Source organism: Carcharhinus amblyrhynchos, chromosome 6, assembly GCF_965287045.1.
Source record: "Carcharhinus amblyrhynchos chromosome 6, sCarAmb.v2.hapA, whole genome shotgun sequence".
NCBI lineage: Eukaryota > Metazoa > Chordata > Chondrichthyes > Carcharhiniformes > Carcharhinidae > Carcharhinus > Carcharhinus amblyrhynchos.
The window spans coordinates 48531826-48557848 of record NC_137329.1 but is presented as its reverse complement, the minus strand read 5'-3'; the positions used below and the strand labels follow the sequence as shown (position 1 = coordinate 48557848).

The 26023-nt window shown below is 41.8% G+C and overlaps 2 protein-coding genes across 8 annotated transcripts in view; both read left to right on the top strand.

Annotated features, from left to right (window-relative positions):
- LOC145343909 (oxysterol-binding protein-related protein 5-like) overlaps nt 1-1344 on the top strand; it is a 157237-nt gene extending 155893 nt beyond the window's left edge. For all 4 annotated transcript variants that reach the window (XM_080190425.1, XM_080190426.1, XM_080190424.1 and 1 more), the window contains one exon: nt 455-1344. In XM_080190425.1, the coding sequence (XP_080046551.1) occupies nt 455-590 (136 nt within the window). In that variant the 3' untranslated portion in view covers nt 591-1344. The remainder of the gene's footprint in view (nt 1-454) is intronic.
- A 6267-nt stretch (nt 1345-7611) lies between these two features.
- cars1 (cysteinyl-tRNA synthetase 1) overlaps nt 7612-26023 on the top strand; it is a 70756-nt gene continuing 52344 nt past the window's right edge. The window contains exons 1-6 of one of the 4 annotated variants that reach the window (XM_080190420.1): nt 7632-7694; nt 11106-11351; nt 13819-13910; nt 16081-16169; nt 17275-17371; nt 21501-21599. In XM_080190420.1, the coding sequence (XP_080046546.1) occupies nt 7679-7694; nt 11106-11351; nt 13819-13910; nt 16081-16169; nt 17275-17371; nt 21501-21599 (639 nt within the window). In that variant the 5' untranslated portion in view covers nt 7632-7678. The other 3 variants (XM_080190419.1, XM_080190422.1, XM_080190421.1) reach the window with 3 other exon arrangements.

Sequence of the window (26023 nt, the reverse complement as noted above, 5' to 3'; positions counted from 1 at the left end):
TTAGTAAGGCACAAGTTGTTCTTTCTTACTGAGTGTTTACTTTTTATGGAATTTACTTTTCTTAGACGTTTAGTATTGTTTCATTGAATGTTTCTCCATAGTTTATTTAATCGCCATACCTTTTAGTCCATTTACCCAATCAACCATAGCCAGGTCTTCCCTCTTACCTACATAATTAACTTGTTTAAGAATCTTGTTTGGGACTGAAGTATGTTGCTTTTACAGTTATTATGGAATTCAATTGTATATGATCACTTCTTTGCAATGGATCTTTTATTATGAGACTATCAATCAGTTCTGCCAAAGCAAAACCAGTTCTGGCGGCAGCTGAAAACTCGGGCCATGTCTGAACCTACTTGCAATTTTACTGGAATAGTTGAGCTATCAGACGATCAACTAGTTTGATTTAAATAATGGAGTTGGTAATAAAAACCTGAATTATGTTTATTTTCAGGAACCTCACTGCTCTGAAGCGGCAAGCCTGTCAAAAACAGTACATATCACGGACAAGGCTCCTGAACCCCCACTACTGGCTGGTCATCTGTGTACTCATATTATTCCAATCAATTATCAATTATTTTTACGGGTGAGCAGATGGCTCCCTCAGCAACCACTTTGAAAAGTGTTCAAGACTGTTAACAGGATCCTACCAGGAATGACTGCAGAACTTCCATGGTGTAAAATGAGTTACCAAGGCAACCATTCAACAAACATCTGGGGGGAGAGAGATCCTTGGAAAAAATTGTGAACATATTAGCTTTTTGTTCTGTTTTGTTCTGGGTGGGAGCATACCTGTGGTCATTATTCCTACGCACCCTGCCTCCAAGGGCAACCAACCCTAACCTAGGCCTTAATGCTAAAGCCAAATATGACTTCTCAAATGTGCAATTTTTTCCTTACTTCTAGTCTTTCTAATCCAACAGCAATTAGAAACCTTCCTCCCAACAGTATTTATAAACTGACTAGATGATAATATTTGTGGTGGTCAATTTGTACACTTCTGAATATGAATTTAGACACCCGTCCACGAATGTGACAGACTCCTTCGGTCTGCCCTACCTCTATACATGTATACAAATCAGCGACATAGAAGATCTTTTGCACACCCCTGTGAATCTTGGCTCTAACCTAGCACTAAGTAAGATATTTTCAAGCAGCAGGCAGCAGAGGATTATTACAGGTTTGAAAAGAAATGCCTCCAAGATGGTAAGAACCTATAGGCTCTAGCTGCTACTTTCCTCTGTGGGCGCAATAAAATTTCACATTTGTGTAACATTCTATGAATGAAATGCACATTATTGTAAACAGGTGCAGATAAATAAAAAACAATTTTTAAACCATGAATGCATGTGTTTAAACATTCCAACGGTATGATGGGTCATTTTCAGATCAGCAGTGTTTTCATGTCACTAAGTGCATCAATTCAAGGCATATTAGGGCATGCATAAAGACAAAGGCACAATCTTACCAGCCATTGTGGTGAGCTGGTAAGATTGCATGCCGAAAAAAATCGGGTTCGCACCCATTTTTTTGCCATACAGAGTTTTGCCGACAAGATCGGCTTCATACCCTTCACGTTAGATTTAAATGACGTGCTCATTAATGACATAGCAAGTCATTAATGAGTCCTGCAAGGCATTGTCCAGCCTCATTTGCACATACTTCCTTGTTGGTTGGTCTTCACGCTGATGAGAATCATAGCTGGTCTCCACTGACAGCCTCACTGGGGAGTCGGGGGGGGGGGGGGGAGTCAGAGGCCATTGAGCCCCCCACATGGTTGGGAGAATGGCCAGGCAGTGCCAGCCTGGCGATGTGTACCAGGTACCACAGCTGTGCCAGGCAGTGCCAAAGGACTGAGGCCTGAATGGGGGTGAGGCTATAATGTGGAGGGAGGCAATGGGGAGAGCTCTGTGGGGGGGGTGGCAGAGGGAGGAGTCCTGCAGGGGTGAGGCAAGGTAGGGTTGGGGGAGTTTGCGGGAACTCTGCAGCCCACCAACCCTGTTATATAAATAACTTCCATGCTGAGCTGTATAATTACAAGGTTAGAGAGCCCAATAAGCTGATTCACTCAATAGTTTGTGCCCATCATTCATTTTTAAACCACTTTTTTCCAGATTGATAGTCTTTAGATTTGCATCTCGCTTCGCTCAGATTGTTTTTTCATTTGGCACTCATCATTCTTGCACCAACAATTCTGTCTCCTATACTGAAAAAAAGAGCACAGAATCCGACCAAGTAAGTTGGTCTGCATAGGGAACATACTGTACCATATAACGGGATTAACACTAGCATAAAACCATAGAAAAGTTACAGCACAGAAGGAGGCCATTCAATCCATCTTGTCTATGCCAGCTCAAGGACACCCAGGTGCCCCTTCTAATCCCACCCCCTTGCATCCAGCCCATAGCTCTGTATCTTATAATACTTGAGGTATAGATCCAGGTACTTTTCTAAAAGAGTTCAGGGTCTCTGCCTCCACCACCAACTCGGTCAAATTCCAGACACAAACTGCCTTCTGCATAAAAAAAGTTCTTCCTCGTGACCCCTCTACACTTACTGTCATTGTTTTAGACTTTATTTGATCTCATTTTATCCTATTTACTCTCTTCTCCCTTCATAATTTTGTACCCCTCTAAGTCAGTCCTCAGCCTTCTTTGTTCCAAAGAAAATAACCCCAACCACCATCCAATCTCTCCTTACTGCTACACTTTTATGAACCTGGCAACATTCTTGTAAACCTCCTCCTTACTCTCTCCAGACCAATTACATCCTTCCTGTAATACGGTGACCAGAACTGCCCGCAATCTCCCGTTGTGGCCTCACCATGGTTTTATACAATTCCAACATTATATACTTACTTTAATATTCTATACTTCTGCCAATGAAGGAGATCATTCCATATGCCTTTTTTTTTTACAACCTTGTCTACTTGAATTCCTGCCTTTAGGAACTTGTGTACCAAGTTCTCTCACTTGATCTAACTCTTAGTATATTCCCATTTATTGTGTATTCCCTATAATTGTCTGATCTCCCTAAATGCATTACCTCACACTTCTTTTTTGAAATCCATTTGCCACTTTACTGGTCAGTCCGTCAACCCATTGATATTGTTTTGTGGACGATAACTATCTTCTACACTATCTACTACTCAGCTAATCTTTGTGTCGTCTGCAAATTTTCAAATTGTGCTCCCCACATTCACATCCAAATTAATATACAACACAAACAGCAAGGCTCCTAACACCAAGCTCTGTGGAATATCACTTGAAACAACTTCCCATTTGCAAAGGCAATCATTACCTTTTGTTTCCTGTCATTAAGCCAACTTCTGAACCAGTTTGCCACGTTACCATGTATCCCATGGGCTTTTGCTTTTTTGACCAATCTGCCATGTGGGACCCTGTCAAACACCTTGATAAAATCCTTGTACACAACATCCTTTGCACTCTTTTTCAACCCTGTTATTCATCAAGTTTGAGGCAAGACGTTTAACAAATCCATACTGACCATCTCTGACAAGTCCATGTCTTTCGACATGACAGTAAATTTTATTTCTCAAGATTGATTCTACTATTGCCCATCACTGGTGCAAGACCAACTGGCCTATAATTGTTTGACATTTCTTCTTAAACAATGGATTTCTCCAGTACCTCCCGTGTATCTAGTGAAGATTGGAAAATCATTAGCTATCTCCTTCCTGACCTGCTTCAGTAGCCTCAGAAACACTCCATCTGGTCCTGGCAACTTATGAACATCCAAGGATTTCAACCCTTCGAGTATTCCTCTAGCTCTCATTATCCTGTCCAATATGTGTTCCTGCTGGATTACTAAGTTTGCATCATCTCTTTCCTTTGCAAAGGTGGAGACAAAATATTCATTTAAAACCCTTCCCATAGCCTCTACATCTACACAGAAGTTCCCTCCTTCATCTCTGATAGGTTCCATTATTTTCTCAACTAAGCCTTTACCATTAATACATAGACAAGATAACTTTCGGTTTTCTTTAACTTGCTAATCTTTTTTCATGCCTTCTCTTTGATTTATTTCCTTCATCATCTGTAGACAATGACATTAACTTGCATTTATATAGCATTTTAAACATTGTTAAATGTCCAACAATTTAGGTGGTCAGATGTCCCTGTTTTGCTAAGACAGTCCTGGATTTTCATTAACCATCCTGGTATCCTGACAATTTCTACAAAAAGGTTCAAATGTTCCAGCTTTCAGCTTTTCTATTTATTTTGCAGGAGCAAAATGAATTTGATTCAGTTAAGCTTTGTGCATTTGTTCTAGATCTGCCACTTTGCCTTACAATTAGTGTAGTTTGTGAGCACTCAGATCTTTGTCAGTGCAGTTTGTATGCCAATACAATTTGTGTGCTGCTTTGCCACCCCCCCGTGCAATTTGTCTTCTGGTTTGCCCTACTGTCGGTGCAGTTTGCCACTTTGCCCCTCTGTTGGTGCAATGTAGTTTGTGTGATATTTTGCCCCAATGTCATTGCAGTCTGTGAGACATTATGCCCCATTGTTGGTGCAGTTGTTTGTCACTTTGTCCCAATGTCGATGCAGTTTGCCACTTTGCCTCACTATTGGTACTGTCTGTGTAACCTTTGCCCCACTTTGGTGCAGTCTGCGTGATGCTTTGCCTCAATGTTGATGCAGTTTTTCTGTTACTTTGCTCCAATGTCACTGCAGTCAGTGTGATACTTTGCCTGAATGTTAATGCAGTTTGTACAACACTTTGCCCCACTATTGGTGCAGTTTGTCTGCTGTTTTGCCCACTGTTGACAATTTTCCTGCTGTGAGGGGCCCAGAGCTGATCACTGTAATCCAGCTGACACCTAATCAGTGTTTTACAAAGAGCATGACTTCCTTGTTTAGCATTTTGTTTATTCCTTTACTGATAAAGACAAGGACCCCACGTTTTTTTAAGTCTTTGGGTTGTCCTGCCACCTTCAAAGATGTGTGCATGTGCATACCAAGGTCTCTCTTCTTCTGCAGCTCATTTAACAATGGACTATTTAATACCTATTGGACCAAATCCTTCAGTATCTAAAATTCCTGACACAGCCATGATCAAAATGAATGGCGGAACAGAGTTGAAGGACTGAATGGTTCATTCCTCCTATTTTCTATGAAATGTCCCTGGAACTTTAAATTTCCAACGTGCTTATTCCCTGCAGTCTGGGACCCTCCAGAAATGACTCCACCACTGAACTTAGGGCAGAGATTCGAACCAGATATGTGGAACTTACCTGTATATTTAGCCCAGAAACCTTAGATTTTTTACTAACCTTACTAACCACTTGACTACCCCTCTGACCCCGAACCAACTGTTCTCCAAACCCCTCACCCAGCATGCCTTTTAAAAAAAATTTCTGAATACATCAGCTACTGTGGCAAAATGTGGGATGTACCTTCCTTCCCTGACTCTCCTTAGCTCTCTGGATTTACCCTGGAGTGCCCTGCACTGCCCATTTCTGCTTCAGCTGGGATTAGAAGAAATGGCTGAAAATAGTAGGACCATTGTGGTCGAAGAGAACTTTACAGGGCTGACCTGAAGATGAGACTAATGTCTCATGTTTTTTCCAACCAAAATGGATTACGTCATACTTCCCTACACAAAATTTCATCAGCCTTGTCTCTCCCTATTTCAGTAAGAAGTCTCTCAACACCAGGTTACAGTCCAACACATTTATTTGGCAGCATAAGCTTTCAGAGCACTGCCCCTTCATCAGGTGAGTGGGAATTGTGTTCACAAACAGAGTATATATAGACTCAAACTCAATTTACAAGATAATGATTGGAATGCGAGTTTTTACAGGTAATCAAGTCTTAAAGGTACAGACAATGTGAGTGGAGAGAGGGTCAAGCACAGTTAGAGGCATGTATTGTCTCCAGCCAGGACAGTTAGTGAGATTTTGCAAGCCCAGGCAAGTCATTGGGGTTACAGACAGTGTGGCATGAACTCAAGATCCCAGTTGAGGCCGCCCTCATGTGCGGAACTTGGCTATCGTTTTCTGCTCAGTGATTCTGCGTTGTTGTTTGTCGTGAAGGCCACCTTGGAGAAGGCTTACCCGAAGATCAGAGGCTGAATGCCCGTGACTGCAGAAGTGTTCCCCGACTGGAAGGGAACACTCCTGCCTGGTGACTGTTGAGCAGTGTTCATTCATCCGTTGTCACAGCGTCTGCATGGTCTCTCCAATGTACCGTGCCTCGGGACATCCTTTCCTGTAGCATACCAGATAGATAACATTGGCGCATCCGCAGATGCACCATAGCGAAAAACCGCACCGACCTCCCCAGAAGACAAACACAGGACATGTCAGACAGAGTACCCTTCGTTGTCCAATACTTTCCTGGAGAGGGGGAGCTACGACATCTTCTCCAGAGCCTTCAACATGTCATTGATGAAGATGAATATTTTGCCAAAGCCATCCCCACACCCCCACTTCTTGCCTTCAAACAACCGGACAACCTCAAACAGACCATTGTCTGCAGCACACTACCCAGCCTTCGGGAGAACAGTGACCGTGACACCACACAACCCTGTCACAGCAATCTCTGCAAGGCATGCTGGATCATCGACACAGATGCCATCATCTTGCATGAGAATACCATCCACCAGATACAGGGTACATAGTCTTGCAACTCGGCCAACATTGTCTACCTGATACACTGAAGGAAAGGATGTCCCAACACATGGTACACTGGGGAGACCGTGCAGACACTACGACAATGGATGAATGAACACTACTCGACAATCACCAGGCGAGAGTGTTCTCTTCCTGTTGGGGAACACTTCAGCAGTCATGGGCATTTAGCCTCTGATCTTTGGGTAAGCCTTCTCCAAGGCGGCCTTCACAAGACCCAACAATGCAGAATTGCTGAGAAAAACTGAAAGCCACGTTCTGCACACGTGAGGATGGCCTCAACCGGGATCCTGGGTTCATGTTACAGTATCTGTAATCCCCACGACTTGCCTGGGCTTGCAAAATCTCACTAACTGTCCTGCCTGGAGACAATACACATCTCTTTAACCTGTGCTAATGCTATCTCCACTCACACTGTGTGTACCTTTAAGACTTGATCAGCTGTAAAGACTCGTATTCCAACCATTCTCTTGTAAATTGAGTTTGTGTCTGTATATACCCTGTTTGTGAACACAACTCTTCACTCGCCTGATGAAGGAGGCTGAGCCTCTGAAACCTAGAGCTGCCAAATAAATCTGTTGGACTTTAACCGGAGACTTCTTACTGTACTTACCCCAAACCAACGCCGGCATCTCCATACATCCCTCTTTCACCAGATCCCTTCATGTTCTGAGGTGTATCAGGATTTTCTTCATTGTAACTATATTTCCGAGTTTCGCCACATTTCTTTTGAAACTGTACCCAGTATATCCAGCTCCAGGTGTATAAGTTTCCACAGTTTGACCAGCACCTGTTGACAAAAACAAAAAGTCGGGTTAACGGTCACCTGTGCCCACGGCTACCCATCTGCTGACCACGCCCTTTTCGCGCGTCAAGCACGTGGCGCCGTGCGGCGGCCAATAGGTGGGTGTTTCCGCTGCTAGTGTCATCTCTATGGCTACGCGGGGCGCGAGGGGAAGTGGATGTGACGGCATTCCGGCCCAGTCCTGTCTCTTGCATCAGCATTGTCGGCAGCAGGAACACAGAATGGAGGCAGGCGAGGGTGAGTGAGTGAATCTGAGCGACATCGTGTTGCTGGCGGACAGCAGTGATCCTCGCTCCGTAGCGAGTCCCATCCCGGGCAAAGCTAGTGAAGCGGGCTGTTACCTGGCCCACCGAGGTTTCTGCCCTAGGCCAGCACCGTGTACTTTCACAGTTTGTAGCCTCAGACTCTCCACAATGACAGAAAAACCGGCTGGTAAACGTATAAAATATATTCTTGTTAAAAGTTCTCACTGCATTGACTGGTTCAAATTGATCCCACAATTTTAGGAATGGTAGCGTAGAGATGATCAAAGATCTTTAGTTCACTACCCATCACGAATTAGCTAATAATCTGAGTAAGGAAATGTCTTACAAATCATGACCATTCTCTGTTAGTTTGTGTGTAAGTTTTTTTTCAACTTAACACTGCTTCATCCGTTGACCAAGGTTGCTTACGACATCATTGTGTTAGTTACTGGTTTCATATTGTGCGCAATACCTGTAAATGTTTTCTGTAGTTTATTCACTAAAATATCAACCAAGTTTATTTCTCATCCCTTCAGAGTTTGTGTTCTTTAAATGCAAAATCTTGCGTTTGTGACTTTTGCTTCTCATCTCAAAGTTAATGCCCAAACTATCATGGTGATGACTTGCGATGTTTCCTTAATTGGATTGTTAACTAATTCTGGTTCACTGCTCGTCACAAAACCTAGGATAGTTACTGTACTATTGCATCTGAAACTGCATTTGGCATCAGTAACATTTAGTTGAGGAGCTTGGATTAAACTAATCAATGGAATTAAAACTTCTTATGAGAGTCTCAAATATATTTGACAAATCATCAGTCCAGTTTCTCTTACGTGGTAAAGAGCTTTAGGCTACCAGATGTGAAGGTGCACAGTGTTGGCCATTGGATTAAATGATGATTAGTTCCTGACATCAATCCTGATGAGTCTGGGAAATTGAGGTGAAGTGTGACATTGTCTACTTAAAAAAAAATCACTATGATGAGATACTTGGAAATGTATTCAGAGGGATCTGTACAAGAATCACAGAGTTACTATACACAGCAAGCAATTCTGAAGGCAAATAATATGTTAACTTTAGTTACAATATATTAGAATATAAAAGTAAAGAAGTCTTCCTGCACTTAGGGCATTGAGCAGACGCAGTGTATTATGTGCAGTTTAGACCCCCTTTCCTGAGGAAGGACATAACCTGCCCCGGAGATGTAACAATGGAAGTTCACTAGACTTGTTCCAGGAATGAGAGGGTTGCCCTCTGTAGAGAAATAAAGTAAACTGTGCCTGTATTCCTTGGTGTTTTAGAAAAAATGAGAGGTGATCTAATTGACACCAATAATTCTTGAATGGCTTGATAGGATTGATACTGAGGAAACTGTTTCCCAGGCTGGGCACTCCAGAATATGGGATCACAATGTCAGAATAAGGAGTCAGCCCTTTAGAAGTTTAATAATTTTTCCACTCAAATATTTATGAATTTCTGGAATTCTCCATCTTGTGCAGTGTTGAATTATTGAATGTATTTAGGTCAATTGATTTTTGGTACTAAGAAATATGAGGCTGGTTTGAGACGGTCAGTTCGAGCTAAAAAAAACACCCAAGTTTATTGAATAATGAGGCATGTTGGAAAGGTCATATGGCTCCTGATCTTGTGTTCTTGTACCTATGTTAGTTGAAACAATGATAAATGCTGTGGCTTTGGAATCCTATCATGTCACCTGGAGTGATAATGTGTCCCTTTGCCAGTGTTGTAACACTGCAACTAACCATATGGGAGATTAGGATGAGAATACTAAAAGATCTGCGTGTGGTTCCTGTGTACCAAAAAGACAAACTTAATTAATTACTCACTGAGCCTTCTCCAATTGACCACCCTTGCTGTGAAGTTTTAGTGTAATGCAATTTAATTTGCGTGAAGCATTCTTGACTTTTAAGCACGTTTTTGAAATCACTGGCTTGAATTATGTCTGTCGCCTTCCAATGAAAAATAATAGTTCCACAGTTGCCAAATCTTGCTGCATCCGTTTTATGAAAGAAGAGAGGTAAACCAGAGCAATGTGCAAGAACGGTGACATTCTGTTATGTCTGTACGTGGAGGAAACAATTTACATTGCAAGTTTGTTGGTGATTAGGGTAGAACTGTTGTTTGTTCAAAGTCTCCACTATTCTGTTGCTGCTCAAGACTAATTTCTGTGGTAGTTCTGCTCCATGTTCCATTTCTTCTTTGCCTCTTAATAATTTAATTCCATAATGTAATTGCTTTCAAAATAATTTCCCCTACTTTTTTTTTGTTTGCAAGAAGTGGGTGTCTTGATCTGTTTAACAGCAGCTGAGTTGCACCAGAGGCACACTCAGTCTAAATGCAGAATTAATCTAGAGGCAGAACTTGACACCAAATTTGCTTTAGAATCATGCCAAGCTTAAACCTCAGATTTACAATATGTGGGGATGAATTTCTGCAGGAATTCCTGATTTTGCCTGCTGTCGCTTTGGTGGTTGAGCCAAGGAAGCACTGGAAGAACGATTTTTCTTTTTGAGGCTAACATGGCATATTACACAAATAGCCTGATGGACAAGCAGGAGAACACCTACAAATTCGCCTACCAAATACTGATTTGATATCAGTATATCAAATATACTGGCATATGAAACAGAAACCAAAAGAAAGGTCAATGTTCTGTTTTCTCTTTCTATAAATATGGCCTGCCCGCCTAAGCATTTTCACCATTTTTTGATTTTAATTTCAAAACAGGAACTTAAACTTGTACTGTGAATGGATCCCAAATTTAAGGAATTAAATAATCCGTGCAAGGTTTAGCAAGCTATTTTCAAAGATGTGTGGGTTAGGTGGATTGGCCATGCTAAATTGCCTCTTAGTGTCAGGGGGATTAAGGCTGTTAATATGTGGGGTTATGTGGATGGGGCTTGGATGGAATTGTTGTCGATGCAGGCTCAATGGGCCAAATGGCCTCTTTCTTTACTGTAGATTCTATGATTTAAATGGGACATTTACAATTGGTAAATCTGACATGTTCAGGTTAAGAATACCAGGAATAATTTGCAATTCAGGTTCCATGGCGGTGCATGCCAAATGTGTTGTATATTACAAGCCTGCTGAAGCCATTTTCCTTTTACACTGGAACACCACTGTGGTACCTCTTTGTGAACTTTAAATTAATGCAACTGCAACCTTTATTTCTCATTGTCCAGTGGCACCCTCAGATGATATCAGGGTAGATACAGGGCCAAAAAAAGCACTGGTCAGTTGGAGCAATTTGATGCTGACCCAGGGACAGAGGTTGATAAGTGAACGACTGGAAACGTGAACTGTATATAAATATAAATATTTTTAACAGACGGAACCTTTGGTTCTGAAGTTACGTGCGTCCCCACCTTGTGTTTTGCAGCTTACCACTACAGCTTTCTCCTCGATATATCTACTGATGAGAGTAGAATGAAGGCTCTAAATGATCATCTCGCTACACGGAGTTACATCGTTGGCTTCACATTTTCACAAGCTGACGTGGAAATATTCCAGTCACTTCCAAAGCCACCTCTTGATCAGTACTTCCATGTGATGCGGTGGTACAGGCACATTGCAGCAATTTGGGATTGCACCCAAGATGATACCAAGACATGTAAATTCCACACATGTGAGTAGTGAGCATCTGGGTGGGTGTTCACATGGAGCATCTGTGCAACTTCAGACAGTATGTGCATGCTAAATTGTTGCCATGAGTTTGTAAAGCATCGCGATTTAAAACATTATTCTTCTCTGAATATGGGCACTGCTGGCAAAACCAGTGTTTATTGTCCTTTCCTAATTGACCTTGAAAAAGTGACAGTGAACTGCCTTCTTGAACCAAAATAGTCCATGGTGAGAGTATCCCTTTTTATTGGGGACGGAGTTCCAGGATTTTCACCCAGCATTGAAGGAACAAATCCAACCAGTTAGAAAGATATGTGACTTGGAGGAGAGCTTGGTGGTGAGCCTGATGCATTTACCCTGCTTAATGACAGCGCATTTGAGAGGTACTGTCAAAGAATCCTTGGTTAGTTGCTTTAGTGCATCCTGTAGATGCTCTGCACTATAGTCAGGGTGCATCAGTGGTAGAGGAATGAACGTTTCAAGAAGTGAATGGGGTGTTGATCAAGCAGATTGTTTTGTTCTGAAAGATGTTAAGATTTTTAAGCATTGAAACTATAGGGAAGTGGACATTTCTTGTGGGTGATGATGGAAGTTAGGAGGTGAGTTATTCGCCACAGCATAATCAAACATCTGACCTGCTGTTCCAGTTACGGTATTTATGTGACTGGTCCATTTAGATTTATGGTCAGTGGTGACTCCCTTCCTGAATGTTGATGTTGATCATTTTAATGATGGTGATGCTAAGGGGACATGGTTAAATTGTCTTGTTAGAGATGATCACTGCCTGGCATTTGTGTACTGCAAGCATTACTTGCCACTTATTAGCCAAAGCTTACATTTTGACCGATTTGCTGCATACAGCAGTGGCACAGACTGTTTCATTACCTGTGGAATTGTAACTGGAACTGAGCATTCCAGTCATCAGTGAAATCCCCATTTCTGGCTTTAGATTGGTGGGAACGTTATTGATGAAGTAAATGAAGGTAGTTAAGCTGAGGAATTGCAGTGATGTCCTGGTGTTGACAAGATAGGCCTCCAACAACCACAACTATCTTCATTGAATTGACTCCAGCCTTTAAAGAGTTTTCCTTCTCATCAGTTTTACTTTGGCTTCTTTTTGCCACACTCAGTTATTCCTACCTTGGCATCAAAAATAGTCAATGCCTTAAATTCAGCACTCCAGTCCAAGCTTTTGCTAAAGCTGTAATAAGGTCGGGAACTAAGTGGTCCTGAAGCTAAAGTCAGCATCAGTGAGCAGTCTATTGCTTAGTAAGTGCTACTTGATAAAGCACTGTCGACAACACCTTCCATTGTTTTTCTGGGAATGAGCTGATGGATGCCATTTGGCTGGTTTGAATTTCTCCAGTTTTTATGCGCAAGGGTAATCTTGGAGATTTTCAATTTGTTGGCTGGATGCCATTCTTGTAGTGTACTGGAAAGCTGTGTTTGAAGCATGGTTAATTCAGGAACATGATTCTTCAATGCTACTGTCAAGCCGGTAGCCTTTGTTTTTTTTTCTTACATGCTTATCCATTTCTTGATATCGCATAGACTGAATTGAATTGGCTGAAGACTGACATCTTGGGGACCTCAGTAGAGGGCCAGAAATGATCATCTACTTAGCACTTCTGGCTGAGGATGATTGTTAACATTTAGTCTTTTTGTTTTGCCATTGACTGCCGAACTCCACATTCTTTGATAATTTCATGCCACTTCCTGCTCCTCCCATTAGTTGTTTAATTGGCCGTAACTGTTCATTAATGGATATGGCAAGTCTGCACTGTTGATCTCTTCCGTTGGTTGGTTGTGGGATCACTGACTGCTGTTTTAGCTATTCCTCATGCATGCAGTCTTTTACTGTAGCTTCAGGCAATTCAGCTGTAGCTCCCATCCCAACTGAGCCCATTTTTATCTTCACCTGATTCCATTGTATTCACTTATTATGGCGGACATCTTTGCAATATCCCCGCCACTGTACAAGTCTGAGATCAGTTGGTTTATTATTGTATTAAGCCTGAGATATCTTTTGGCTGTGGTTTAGTCCCATAAGAGGGGAATGCCTTATTTGCTGAATTACTGGAGTAACACTCTCAACTGTTTTGCAAAAAAAGCACGTTGCACCAGTGAATTATATGCCACATTTTACTGCATGAAAAAGTGTGATGATAGTATTACGGTGAGGTATGTTCATGAGCAAAATGTTATTTCGGATCTGACAACTAAACAGCTTCTGTTGACCAGTACACCTCAGTTCACATGATGGGAATAACTCAGGACTTTATCGTATAAATCCTTTAAGAACAGCTTTTAGTATCTGTGTGTGTGTTCTAATGCTACAAATTTGTTCTTCTGAGCATGTGTGCTCTGGTAAACAATTATTTGAAAATTAGTGTCTAATCCATTGTAATGCTGCTAATAAAGATGATTGGGAGATAAATCTTATCACACCTGATTGTTACTGTTCTTTTCAGCTAAAGTAAAGAGAACCCAACCACCATGGTCCCCACCATCAGAAATGAAGCAACCTGAGCTCCGGCTATACAACAGCTTGACTCGTAGTAAGGTCAGTGATAATAGTGGGTAGGGTTGTATTATATTCTTGAGACAGAATAGAATTGCTCCTTTATGATAGAGAGTCCCACCATTCACAGGGAGTATTCCCACTGAATTTCATAAAGGGCAAAATCATAAGTGACATTCTACTTTAAAATGGAAGTCAATTGGATAGGATCAAGCCTGCTAAAAATCTGACATGTATAAAGAATCAAAGGCAACAAAAAGTATGTTTTTAGTAAATTAGAAGATAAATTTATTTAACAAAACAACAAACAAGAACAAGTAAAATTATCACATGACTTGAGCGGAGGTAAAGGGAGTAGCTGGTGTAGATGTTGATGTGGATTTTAAAAAACAAAGGCTATTCTTTACTGTTTTGCCTTTTGCCTTTCAATTTTGTAAAGTTCTCAGAAAAGAGCAGTGACAGAGTCAGTCACTCTTCTTTTGTCCATGTTTATATCATTATCTGTCAAATCTTCAGCTGATCTTGGGTATAAAATGAGCCATTTTGGCTTCTGTTTAAATTCACTTGACTTCATCAGTTCAATCAGCTCTTCTGTAAAGAGTTCCTCTTGGTGAGTGAAGCAACTCCCCAACAAGTCTTCAAATCCCTCGCCCCTAGATTGGTTTACCAACTCAACAATCTTGATATAGGAGGCATGGTTAGCAAGTTTGCAGATTTGTGGCATAGTGGACAGTGAAGAAAGTTATCTCCTATTGCAATGGGATCTTGATCAATTGGGCCAGTGGGATGACGAACGGCAGATGGAGTTTAATTTAGACAAATGCGAGGTGATGCATTTTGGTAGATTGAACCAGGCAGGACTTACTCAGTTAATGGTAGGGCACTGGAGAGAGTTACAGAACAAAGAGATCTAGGAGTACATGTTCATTGCTCCTTGAAAGTGGACAGTCACAGGTGGGTAGTATAGTGAAGAAGGCATTTGGCATGCTTGATTTCATTGGTCAGAAGATTGAATACAGGAGTTGGAATGTCTTGTTGAAGTTGTACAAGACATTGGTAAGGCCAGATTTAAAATACTTTGTGCAATTCTGGTCACCCTATTATAGAAAGGATATTATTAAACTAGAAAGTGTGCAGAAAAGACTTACTAGGATACTACTGGGCCTTGATGGATTGAGTTATAAAGAGAGGCTGGATAGGCTGGGACTTTTTTCTCTGGGGCGTAGGAGGCTGAGAGGTGATCTTATAGAAGTCTATAAAATAATGAGGGGCACAGATCAGCTAGATAGTCAGTATCTTTTCCCAAAGGTATGGGAGTTTAAAACTAGAGGGCATAGGGTTAAGGTGAGAGGGGAGAGATACAGAAGTGTCCAGAGGGGCAATTTTTTTCACGCAGAGGGTGGTGAATGTCTGGAACAAGCTCCAGAGATAGTAGTAGAGATGGATACAATTTTGTCTTTTAAAAGCATTTAAATAATTACCTGGGTACGATTGGTATAGAGGGATATGGGCCAAATGCGGGCAATTGGAATTAGTTTAGGGGTTTTAAAAAAAAAGGCGGCATGGACAACTTGGGTCGAAGGGCCTGTTTTCATGCTGTAAACTTCTATGACTCTATGATTTCAGCATCCATGCTAAAGAACCCTGTGAAATCATTCACAGTCTCTGGCCAAACTTTTTTCCAGCAGGCATTTATATTGACTCTATAATCTGCTCCCATGAGCCCTTAATCACCCTGAATGCTGAATTCCTTGCAGCAATCATGGACTGTGGTCAAAGGCTTTGCCTGCATGTGGTTGAGAGTGTAGCTGAAAGTTTTATGGGTGTCGTAAGCCTTAAGAACATAATGACTCCTGATCCATTGGCTGGACAGTGAATTCTTTTTTAGGGGGCAAAAACAAAATGCCAGCATCTGAGTGGCTCTTTGCAAGAGATTATAGATGTCCAGGTGCATTGTTGAGGATAAGTCGGACCTTGTAAAACAACTTTATTTTCCCTCAGATAAATCCTAACCTCATGCAGAAAGCAATTCTTGAACTAGTCTTCAAATATTAACTGCTACAAGTTTACAATCAACTTAAATTATCTCATTTCCAAAACTAATTGGAAATGTAGTTTAATCCTGTGTATAATGTATTGATCTAAATATCCTAGTTAAGGTTGATGAAAGCACTTGTGTTTCTAAACCTCCTTACATATTTGTCTTTGTCAGGAGATCTTTCGTCCTCAGAATGGGAAGCGTGTGTTGTGGTACTGCTGTGGTCCCACCGTTTATGATGCTTCACACATGGGACATGCCAGGTAATCTACCATATGACTCATTAATTTACTGCTTCCTGCACTAGTTCTTCAGTACAGCTGTTTTTTTTTTAATGCTTTCATAAACTGTCCTGCTGAATTTAGCGTTGGAGTAATAGATGACAGAATTCCTGTTCCTGAAGGCTCTTCCATGACTGCTCCCAGAAAGTGATTAATGCAGACAGTTTGATGAGGACAAGATCAACCTAGATTGTGATGCCTGTTATGGACGAGTAACTATTTTTTTTAAAAAAAGCTTCTTGCTCCAGATGAACAAATTTGAAAAGTGCACGTTTTGTACAGTTAGTAAATAGAAATATGCAGAGAAACATTGATGTTGCCTTGTAGCTCATAAGCTGTCTTGTTTCTTCTTGTGTTTTTGGCATCACGACTATCATTATCTTGGCTATGTCCAGGAAATATTAACCAACCTGACATGACCTAGGGGGACATACTATCCAGGTGTGTGGATCCAACAACCTGATGTGACTCACCACAGTAACCTGTCACAGCCATTCAGCTTGTGAGACTTGTTTGGAAAATGCATGGTCAATTGGGCATCGAATCATATAAATTAACGAAGCCCCAAATCAATCACAACATAATTGTACTAACTGTACAAAACGTGCACTTTTCAAGTTTGTTCATCTGGAGCAAGAAGCTTTTTTTTAAAAAAATAGTTACTCGTCCATAACAGGCATCACAATCTAGGTTGATCTTGTCCTCATCAAACTGTCTGCATTAATCACAGCATAATTGCTGAATTAGCTGATCTGAGATTATGATGGAGGTGTTTTACAAGTGGTTTTGATATCAGCAGGTAAAAGAGCAAGATGAATCCAACAGGATTCCTGCTTGTTCTCCAATGGTTGCTGCTGGAAAGTGTATGTGGATATTTGCATAGGACAGGATCAAGTTTAGTTGTGATGCCTGCTATGGATAAGTAGCCTTTGAAAAAAAAATGCAGCAACCTTTTATAATCCCCCAATTCATGAAATCAGCCACGATATTATTATAACTTGTCAGGCCCATGCTTGTCTAAGACCGGGACGAGTAATTTGTAGTCTCGGGTCTAAGGATTTAAGCCATTGCCTGTTTCACTTTATAGGTCCTACATCTCCTTCGACATCCTGCGACGGATTCTAATGAACTACTTCAAATATGATGTATTCTACTGTATGAACATCACAGATGTGGATGACAAGGTAAGGATGAGTTATCATCTCTGTTGATGTCTGCTGTTTAACAATAATTATTTCCTTATTAAATTTTACCAATAAAGTGGCTTCTGTCATTTATGTTCTGACTCAGTTTGTCAAAGCCTAGGTTTTCTCTCCACAATGATGCCACAATATGAGTTGTCAAAGCTATCTAATGCAGCCCACTCAGTCCATTTCACTAAATGCCAGCTACTTGTCTGTACTACACTACAGTTACAGTACACTAACTTGTATATTCTCAGCTTCAAATAGTAAGTGGCAAGTGTAAAGTAAATAAATAAAAGGATGTATAAAATCAAGATTAATGTTTTCACAAAAACATGAGATGCATGGGATTTGGTCCCCAAAACACCAAGAAAGATCCCTCAATGCATCTTAATTTTAAAAACATTGCTCACTATAAAATCAGTGGCTCTGATTTGAACATCTAAATTGCAACATTTTCCCTTATTATTGTTATAAAATAGTGTTTGACTATTCGTGAACAGCACCACAGGATCTGTTATGTTTGCTTTGTTTGTTTGCAATTTCAGATTGCTTAATTCAAATTTGCGTTGCAACAAAATCGTACTTCAAGCTTTTTGATTCAAGTGTTAAATTCTTTCAAACTTGAGAAGGCTGAATAATACCGCTGCGGTTTTAACAATTCTAAGGATATAAAAACTCCAACAAGGAACAAGCCAGCACTGGCCAGAGAAGTAAAAATAGGAAAACCTAAATGACCATAATATGATACACTTTAAAATTATGGTAGAGAAAGACATAATTATGACACAAACTAGGTCAACAATTTTGAGAGAGGTTGATTTTGAGAGATGGAGAAAAGAATCTGGGAAAATAAAATGATCAAAAATATTGGTAAACAGCAACGTAGAACCATGCTTCCCCAGATGTTTTCCCACTGTGATCCATTTTGAGAGTGTGAACCAGGTTAGGGGAGAGATCTGTGAGAATGGCAGGATGTTGTTTTAACTTCTTCACTGACTTTTTATAACAGGAATCAGGTGTCTCTGATTGGTCAGTTAGGTCATGTCACCATTAATAGAAAAACGAGGATTTAAAGGGACTTTGCACCTATTAGCATTCATTTGAAGCTCCATGGCGGCCATTGATGCCTCGGACCGCGAGTCCACATTAAGGATCGAAACACACACGTTGAAGCCTTGTTGTAGAGCAATAATGGGAATGGGAAACATTTAAAGCAGAATGTAAGAAAATATATTTTGCTAAAAAAATGAGACTAAATACACAACTCCATGGAGGATTAGAAAAGAAGAATGCATTTTGTACATGAACAACGAAGGAATATGAAAATGCAAGATTAGGAGAAGTTAAAAAACTCCTAGGAAGGCCAAGAAGAACTATGAAGCTAAACTATCAAGAAATATAAAACAAGAGTAAAATATTTTACAGATACTTCGAAAAAAAGAAGGCTTTGATGTGAATAGGACCAATAATGGATAGATCGGATATTGCCACAGATAATAGTAAAGAGATGGCAGAAATGTGAAATAATTATTTTGCTTTGGTATTTATTAAGAAGATTAAGAACAGGTAGACATGACATTGAATGATGAGATGAACAATGAGATAAGTGCATTTAAAATGTAAAAGGAAAACGGGATGTACTGAATAACTAAAGAAACTTCATTGATAAAGCTCCTGGTCCATAAGAAAAAGGTGTGATGCCAGAGGACTGATGGATAGGAAATATAATTCCTATTTTAAAAAAAGGGGACAGAATACGCCCAGAGAATTATAGACAGAAGGCTGAATATCAGTGCAGAATATTTCTGGAGGGATGGAATTGAAAGTAAGGAGGTTATGCTGAACCTGTATCCAACCTTGGTTAGACAGCAGTTAGAGCACTGCGTACATTTCTAGTGGCCATTCAGTAAAAGAGTATAGAGGTACTGGAAATGCAAATAAAATTTACAAGAATGATACCATAAATGCATGGGTGTACAGGTTAGAAAGGTATTGACAGGCTGGGGTGACAATAGAGGGACTTGAAAATTCTGAAAGGTCTTGATGGGCTGGACACAGCTTGGTTCCCTTTTTGGGGAAGAGCATAACTGTAGGCTGTCAATATGAAATGATCACCAGGCAGTCCAGCCATGAATTTTGAAGAAATCTCATTACTCTAAGAATGGTGGGAACGTGGAACTTGGTACCAAAGAGAATAGTTAAAGCAATTAGTACTATTGTATACAAGGATAAGCTAGACAAACATATGAGGGAGATGGAAATAGAGGATGACTATGATAGAATTAGACAATAAAAAAGTGAGGAGGCTTGAGTGGAGCACAAATACTAGGATAGGTTGTTTGTGCCATGTTTCTGTGCTAATATTATGAATCATTAGGGAGTTGGCTCTATTTAAGCTGTGGACAAAGTTCAAAGCATAGCATCATTTGGGAGGGTCCTGTGTGCAGGATTAAAGTTTTATGAGACTTCTTCAATACAATCTGGAGAAATGTTCCATAAGTAGGAGAAAGATTTTGTGGAACTTTGCTTTGGGGTTCTATGCATAACTTACAGATCGTTGTAAGAGTCTGCAACAGCTCTTGCTTTCCTGATGTAAACATGAAGATCTGGGGGTAGATTTTACACTCTCCTGCTGGCATGTTTGAAGAAAGAGGCACAAATATAGTGGGCGACCTGCCCGCTCGCTGCCTACCTGCCTGCCCCTGCTCCCCATCGCAGGTGGTGTCAGGTGGCCGGTCCACAATTGAGGCCCTTAGTGAGCAACTAATGCTCACTTAAAGACCTCAACCTACTGTCATTTAACCTGCAGTGGGAGATACCTGGGCCAACCTGACAGGTTTTTCTGTGGCAGCTGGTGCTGGGCAGGGGCTAGAGGCTTCTCAAACCCTGGCCCCCTGCCCTCACTGACTATTGTGATCTGTCACAACTCCACTCATTGACTGGGTGCAGTACCAGCAATGGCCACCTCTCTCCCAGTGAGGGACCTCTGACTCCATCTCTCTAATGTGGGACTCATTGTCCAAGGGGTAAATATCTTGTATCCAGCCTATTAACAGCCAATTGCATTATTTCCCCTGGAATGAACCCCCAACAACCTTTTAACATGGAGGGGGGGTGGGGGGAGAGTTTGTGGTTACAGCAGGAATTACAGCGCCATGTAAAATCTAACCCATGGCATGGCTCCTGTTGTACTATTTCAGCTCTTAGTTCATTGGTAGCTTTTAGTTCTCTATGGTTACTTTAGAGATCTACGTCTGCAAGTCCCCTTCCAAGCCATACGCATTTTGACATGGAACTGTATTCCCACTGTTTCACAGTCACTGGGTCAAAAGCCTGGAATTCCCTTCCTAACTTTGTGAATGCACCAACATCATGTGGCCTGCAACAGTTCCAGGAGGCATCCTATCACCATTTTCTGACGGGCAATCAGGGATGGTCAAAAAATGATGGTCTTGCCACTGACACTCAATCATGGCTGAATTAAAAGACACACAGCCTAATTTCTCCAGATATGTCTCCTGATTTGAATCCCTGGTGCCTGTCTATGTATCTGAGCACATTTCTCTCACTGTAAGAACTCAACATATCGAGCTTGTGGTTATATTTTTGTTTCAGTTGTTAACATCGATGTATTCCACTGGTCTATAGATTGTTTCCTTAAATAATGTGCATGGATATACAAGAACATTCTATCAGCTATTTTACAATCATAGTTCATTTATGGGCTTTAGTATACATTTTCCATCCACTCCTCTGTGGCATGCATGCAGAAGTTGGTTGTAGTTCTTCTCCTCTCATTTTCCTTGTTGTGTGCCCCTCCATGTACATTTCTATGCACAAGATTTTCTGATAACTTTCCATAAATTATCTTAGAGATTGATGCTGTCCAAGAATATCAAGAGTTGCAACTGTACTATGAATGTGATCCCAGAATACACACTTGTTAGTTGGTTACTCTTCCATGGTAGATGTGACCATATGTTATACTATATCTGTGTCTGACTCTTCTGTCAGTTGTGTGATGACACATTCATTTCTGCACTCTCATGCTAGGCTCTCTGCATTGTGCTCTGTTTCTCTCCATTACACTGCCTGTTCTAACGTTGTTGCTGTTATTTTTGCACAGATTATCAAGCGAGCCCGACAGAATCACCTGTTTGAGCAGTACAAAGAGAAAAATCTGGGTCCTATACAACTTCTAGAGGACATCAGGACTGCTCTCAAGGTAAAGAGGTGTGATATTGAAGTTGTCTCCTATCACACGCACTGTCTATAGTAAAAAAAAAACTCATCAGTTTTACTGGGTTATTGAAATACTTCACATCACAATGTACTGTCAAAATATTGACGAAACTCAAAAGCAATTCTGTTGCCCAGATTTTCTCTTTGTAGCTAGTTCTTGTCTATTCCTCTCTCGCAGTCCCAGAGTGAGAACACTGTTTCCAGACCAAAATAATACCAGACAACCTAGCGTTAAGGTCCCAGGCCAGAACATCAAGGTATATTATGAAGCCAAAATAGACTCCAACAATTTTTCAATTTTGGCATAGATGTGAGGAAAAGATGTTTCACTCCAGGAATAATTCCACTGACAAATTAGGGATTTTTTATCAAAACAAGCTTTATTCATAACACAGTTTAAGTATAACTAACAAAATGAAGCAGTTGAACAATCTTTAAACATGAAAAGAAGCAACTCTAATTTCTAACTATCACTATTTCAGTTCCAAATAAGCAACGTTCTTTGAACAGACTTAAACCACACTTTAAACATCAATTGGCAATCATAAATATACTGCTTTAATGAGTTTAGACAACCTTGGACTTTTTAATGCGATATAGAGCTTTCAGAAGTTTGCAGAACTCAACTAATTTCAACAAGGACAGCCAAACTCCAGCTCCTCTCTGCTGAAGCCTGTTTATTTTTGCACGTAAATCCAGGACTGCACATAAACTACAATGTCATATTACCCTGTCAATCACCATGATCTGAAAACCCAGGAGAACTTAAGTAAACAAAAGTCTATTAACTTTACTTATCATAACCACTGGCAAGGTTAAAATGAGTAATTATTCTGTTCTCCCAGCTTCAGAGCTGTATTCCTTCCAGGCATACTAACTCCCTGTAGAAAAAAGCTGAATGTTAAAACATTCTCCCGAAACATAAAAAAAACTATAAATAGAATGTCCAGGGGTATCAAGTGTTTAGGAAGGATAGGCGGGAGGAAAAAGGGGGGGGGCGTAGCTCTGCTGATTAAGGATAGCATCAGGGTGGTAGCAAGGGATGATATAGGAACCGAAGAGCAGAACGTGGAATCGTTGTGGGTGGAGATTAGGAACAGCAAAGGGAGGAAGACGCTGGTGGGTGTCGTCTGTAGGCCCCCAAATAATGATCTGGAGGTGGGGCGGGCTGTTAGCGCGCAAATAAGTGCGGCGTGCAGGAATGGAACGGTGATAATTATGGGGGATTTCAATCTACATATTGATTGGTCGACCTATGTTGGACGCGGTGGGGTCGAGGAGGAGTTCTTGGAATGCTGCCGGGAAAGTTTCCTTGAACAGTGTGTGTTGGAGCCGACGAGGGAGCGAGCTATCTTGGATCTGGTGTTATGTAACGAAGCAGGTAGAATTAGGGACCTTGTGGTGAAGGATCCTCTTGGAAAGAGTGATCATTGTATGGTGGAGTTTCTGGTGCAGATGGAGGAGGAGAAAATGGGTTCCCGGACACGCGTCCTTTGTTTGAACAGAGGGGAGTACGGTAGGATGAGAGAAGAATTGGCGAATGTTGACTGGGGGAGTGCGTTGGAAGGTAGGTCTGCTGAGGAGCAGTGGAGGATCTTTAAGGAGATCTTTCTTGGTGCTCAGCAGAAATTTATTCCAATGGTTAAAAAGGACCATAGGAGGAGAGGCAATAAGCCGTGGATAACGAAGGAGGTGAAGGAAAGTGTTAAATTAAAAGCGGAGGCGTTTAGAGTAGCTAAGAGTAGTGGGCGAGAAGAGGATTGGGAGAGGTTTAAATGTCAACAAAGATTGACAAAGAAGTTGATGAAGAAGGGTAGGAGAAACTATGAAGCTGGGCTAGCGCTTAATATAAAAAAGGATAGCAAGAGTTTTTATAAATATGTAAAAAGGAAGAGGCTGGCTAGGGTGAACATTGGACCCTTAGAGGATGAGAGGGGGGACTTAGTGGTAGGGGATGGGGAAATGGCTGAGGCCTTGAATAACTTTTTTGTTTCGGAGGAGGACGTGAATAATTTGCCGGGTGTTAGCGATGGAAAGATGGTAGGACAGGAGGGTCTCAATGACAATATTGTTACTAGAGAGGTGGTGCTCGACAGACTGGAGGGGCTGATTGTGGACAAGTCCCCAGGACCGGATGGAATGCATCCAAGGGTTCTGAAAGAAATGGCGGAGGTGATAGTGGATGCCTTGGTGGTTATTTTCCAAACGTCGCTGGATTCCGGGGAAGTGCCGGAAGATTGGAAAACGGCTAATGTTACGCCTTTGTTTAAGAAGGGTGGCAGACAAAAGGTGGGGAATTATAGGCCGGTTAGTTTAACGTCTGTTGTAGGTAAAATGTTAGAATCCATCATCAAGGAGGAAATAGCGAGGCATCTTGAGGGGAATTGCTTGATAGAGCAGACGCAGCACGGTTTCGTTAAGGGGAAGTCGTGTCTGACAAATTTATTGGAGTTCTATGAGGATGTGTCTAGGGCGGTGGATAGAGGAGAGCCGGTGGATGTGGTCTTTCTTGATTTTCTTGAAATTTGCTGATGACACCAAGATTGGTGGAACGGCAAATTGCGCAGAGGGTGTGGAGAGTCTGCAGAAGGATCTAGATAGGCTGGGTGAATGGGCCAGGAACTGGCAAATGGAATTTAATGTTGGCAAGTGCGAGGTGGTCCACTTGGGTAGGAATAATGGTAGGAAGGACTATTACTTACGTGGCAAAAAACTGCAGCAGGCGACGGTGCAGAGGGACCTCGGGGTCAATGAACAAAGAACAACCCAGCACGGGAAACAGGCCCTTCGGCCCAACGAGCCCGCGCCACCGCATCCTCCTACACCTATTCTACCCTGCGTGTCTACGAGTGGAACCCCTAACTTAGCCAGATTCAGGGGAGAATAGTGTCAGTTTGGTAAACCAATCAGCCTAAGAGCACATCTTTGGGGTGTGGGAGGAAACCGGAGCGCCCGGAGGAAACCCACGCAACCACAGGGACAATGCGCAAACTCCCACAGACACAGGCCCAAATCCATGTATCTGCACAGCTAGCAGTGCTAGTCACTGAGCTGTTGCGGCGCCCGTCTACCGGTCCAGGATCAAGCACACACACCGACACGAAGTACTAGGCCACTCCCGGAACCTCCAAGAGCAGCCCACGCACGACCCACCGTGTGCATGCCCCTCGTTTGACAACAAGGTGGACCTCCACCTGCGGGATAAAAAGACAAAAACGTTAACATACAAGTCTGCATTTCCGGTGTCTCCCGAGGCTCTGACCCTATTTAATACCCCCTACTATAACCCTCCATCCTCGTTTCGCTCATGTGTCTATCTAAGTAAACCTTAAACGAGTCCAACGTTCCTGCCTCCACCACCCTACTCGGTAGCATGTTCCATACCCCCACGACCCTCTGCGTGAAGAACCTTCCTCTCACATCCAAATTATACTTCTCCCCCCTCACCCTTAGATCATGACCTCTCGTAATTGTACCCAGTCTAGGGAGCAGTCTCTCACGATCGACTCTATCTATTCCCTTCAGTATCTTATATACCTCTATCATGTCTCCCCTCAATCTCCGTCTTTCCAAGGAGAAAAGTCCCAGTTTCTCCCACCTTTCCTCGTAACTCAGTCCCTCCATGCCAGGCAACATCCTGGTAAACCTCCTCTGCACCCTCTCCAGAGTCTCCACGTCCTTCCGGTAGTAAGGTGACCAGAACTGGACGCAGTACTCCAAATGCGGTCTAACCAACGTTCTGTACAACTGAAGCATTAGGCGGCAGCTCCTATACTCTATACCCCTTCCTATAAAGGCTAGCATTCCATAAGCTTTTCTCACAACCTTCTCCACTTGTGTTACAACCTTCATAGACTTGTGAACCTGCACTCCCAGGTCCCTCTGTATTTCTATACTCCTAATTGGTCTACCTTTTATCACGTAGTTCCTCTCTGCATTAGTCCTTCCAAAATGCATCACCTCACATTTGTCAGGATTAAATTCCATCTGCCCAATGCACCAACCTATCTATATCCTGTTGTATCACCTGACATTCCACTTCAGTATCCACCAACCCTGCCATCTTGGTGTCATCCGCAAACTTGCTGATCACACCACTTACGCTCTCTTCCGAATCGTTTATGTATACTACAAAGAGGAGAGGTCCCAGTACTGAGCCCTGCGGCACACCACTGGTCACTGGCGTCCAGCCCGAAAAGGTCCCCTCAACAACTACCCTCTGTCTCCTATTGCCCAGCCAGTTCTCAATCCATCTAGCTATCTGTCCTTGTATCCCATGCGCCTTAACCTTTTCTACCAGCCTACCATGAGGGACTTTGTCAAACGCCTTACTGAAATCCATATAGATGACATCAACGGCTCTCCCATCGTCAACCGTTTTTGTCACCTCCTCAAAGAATTCTACCA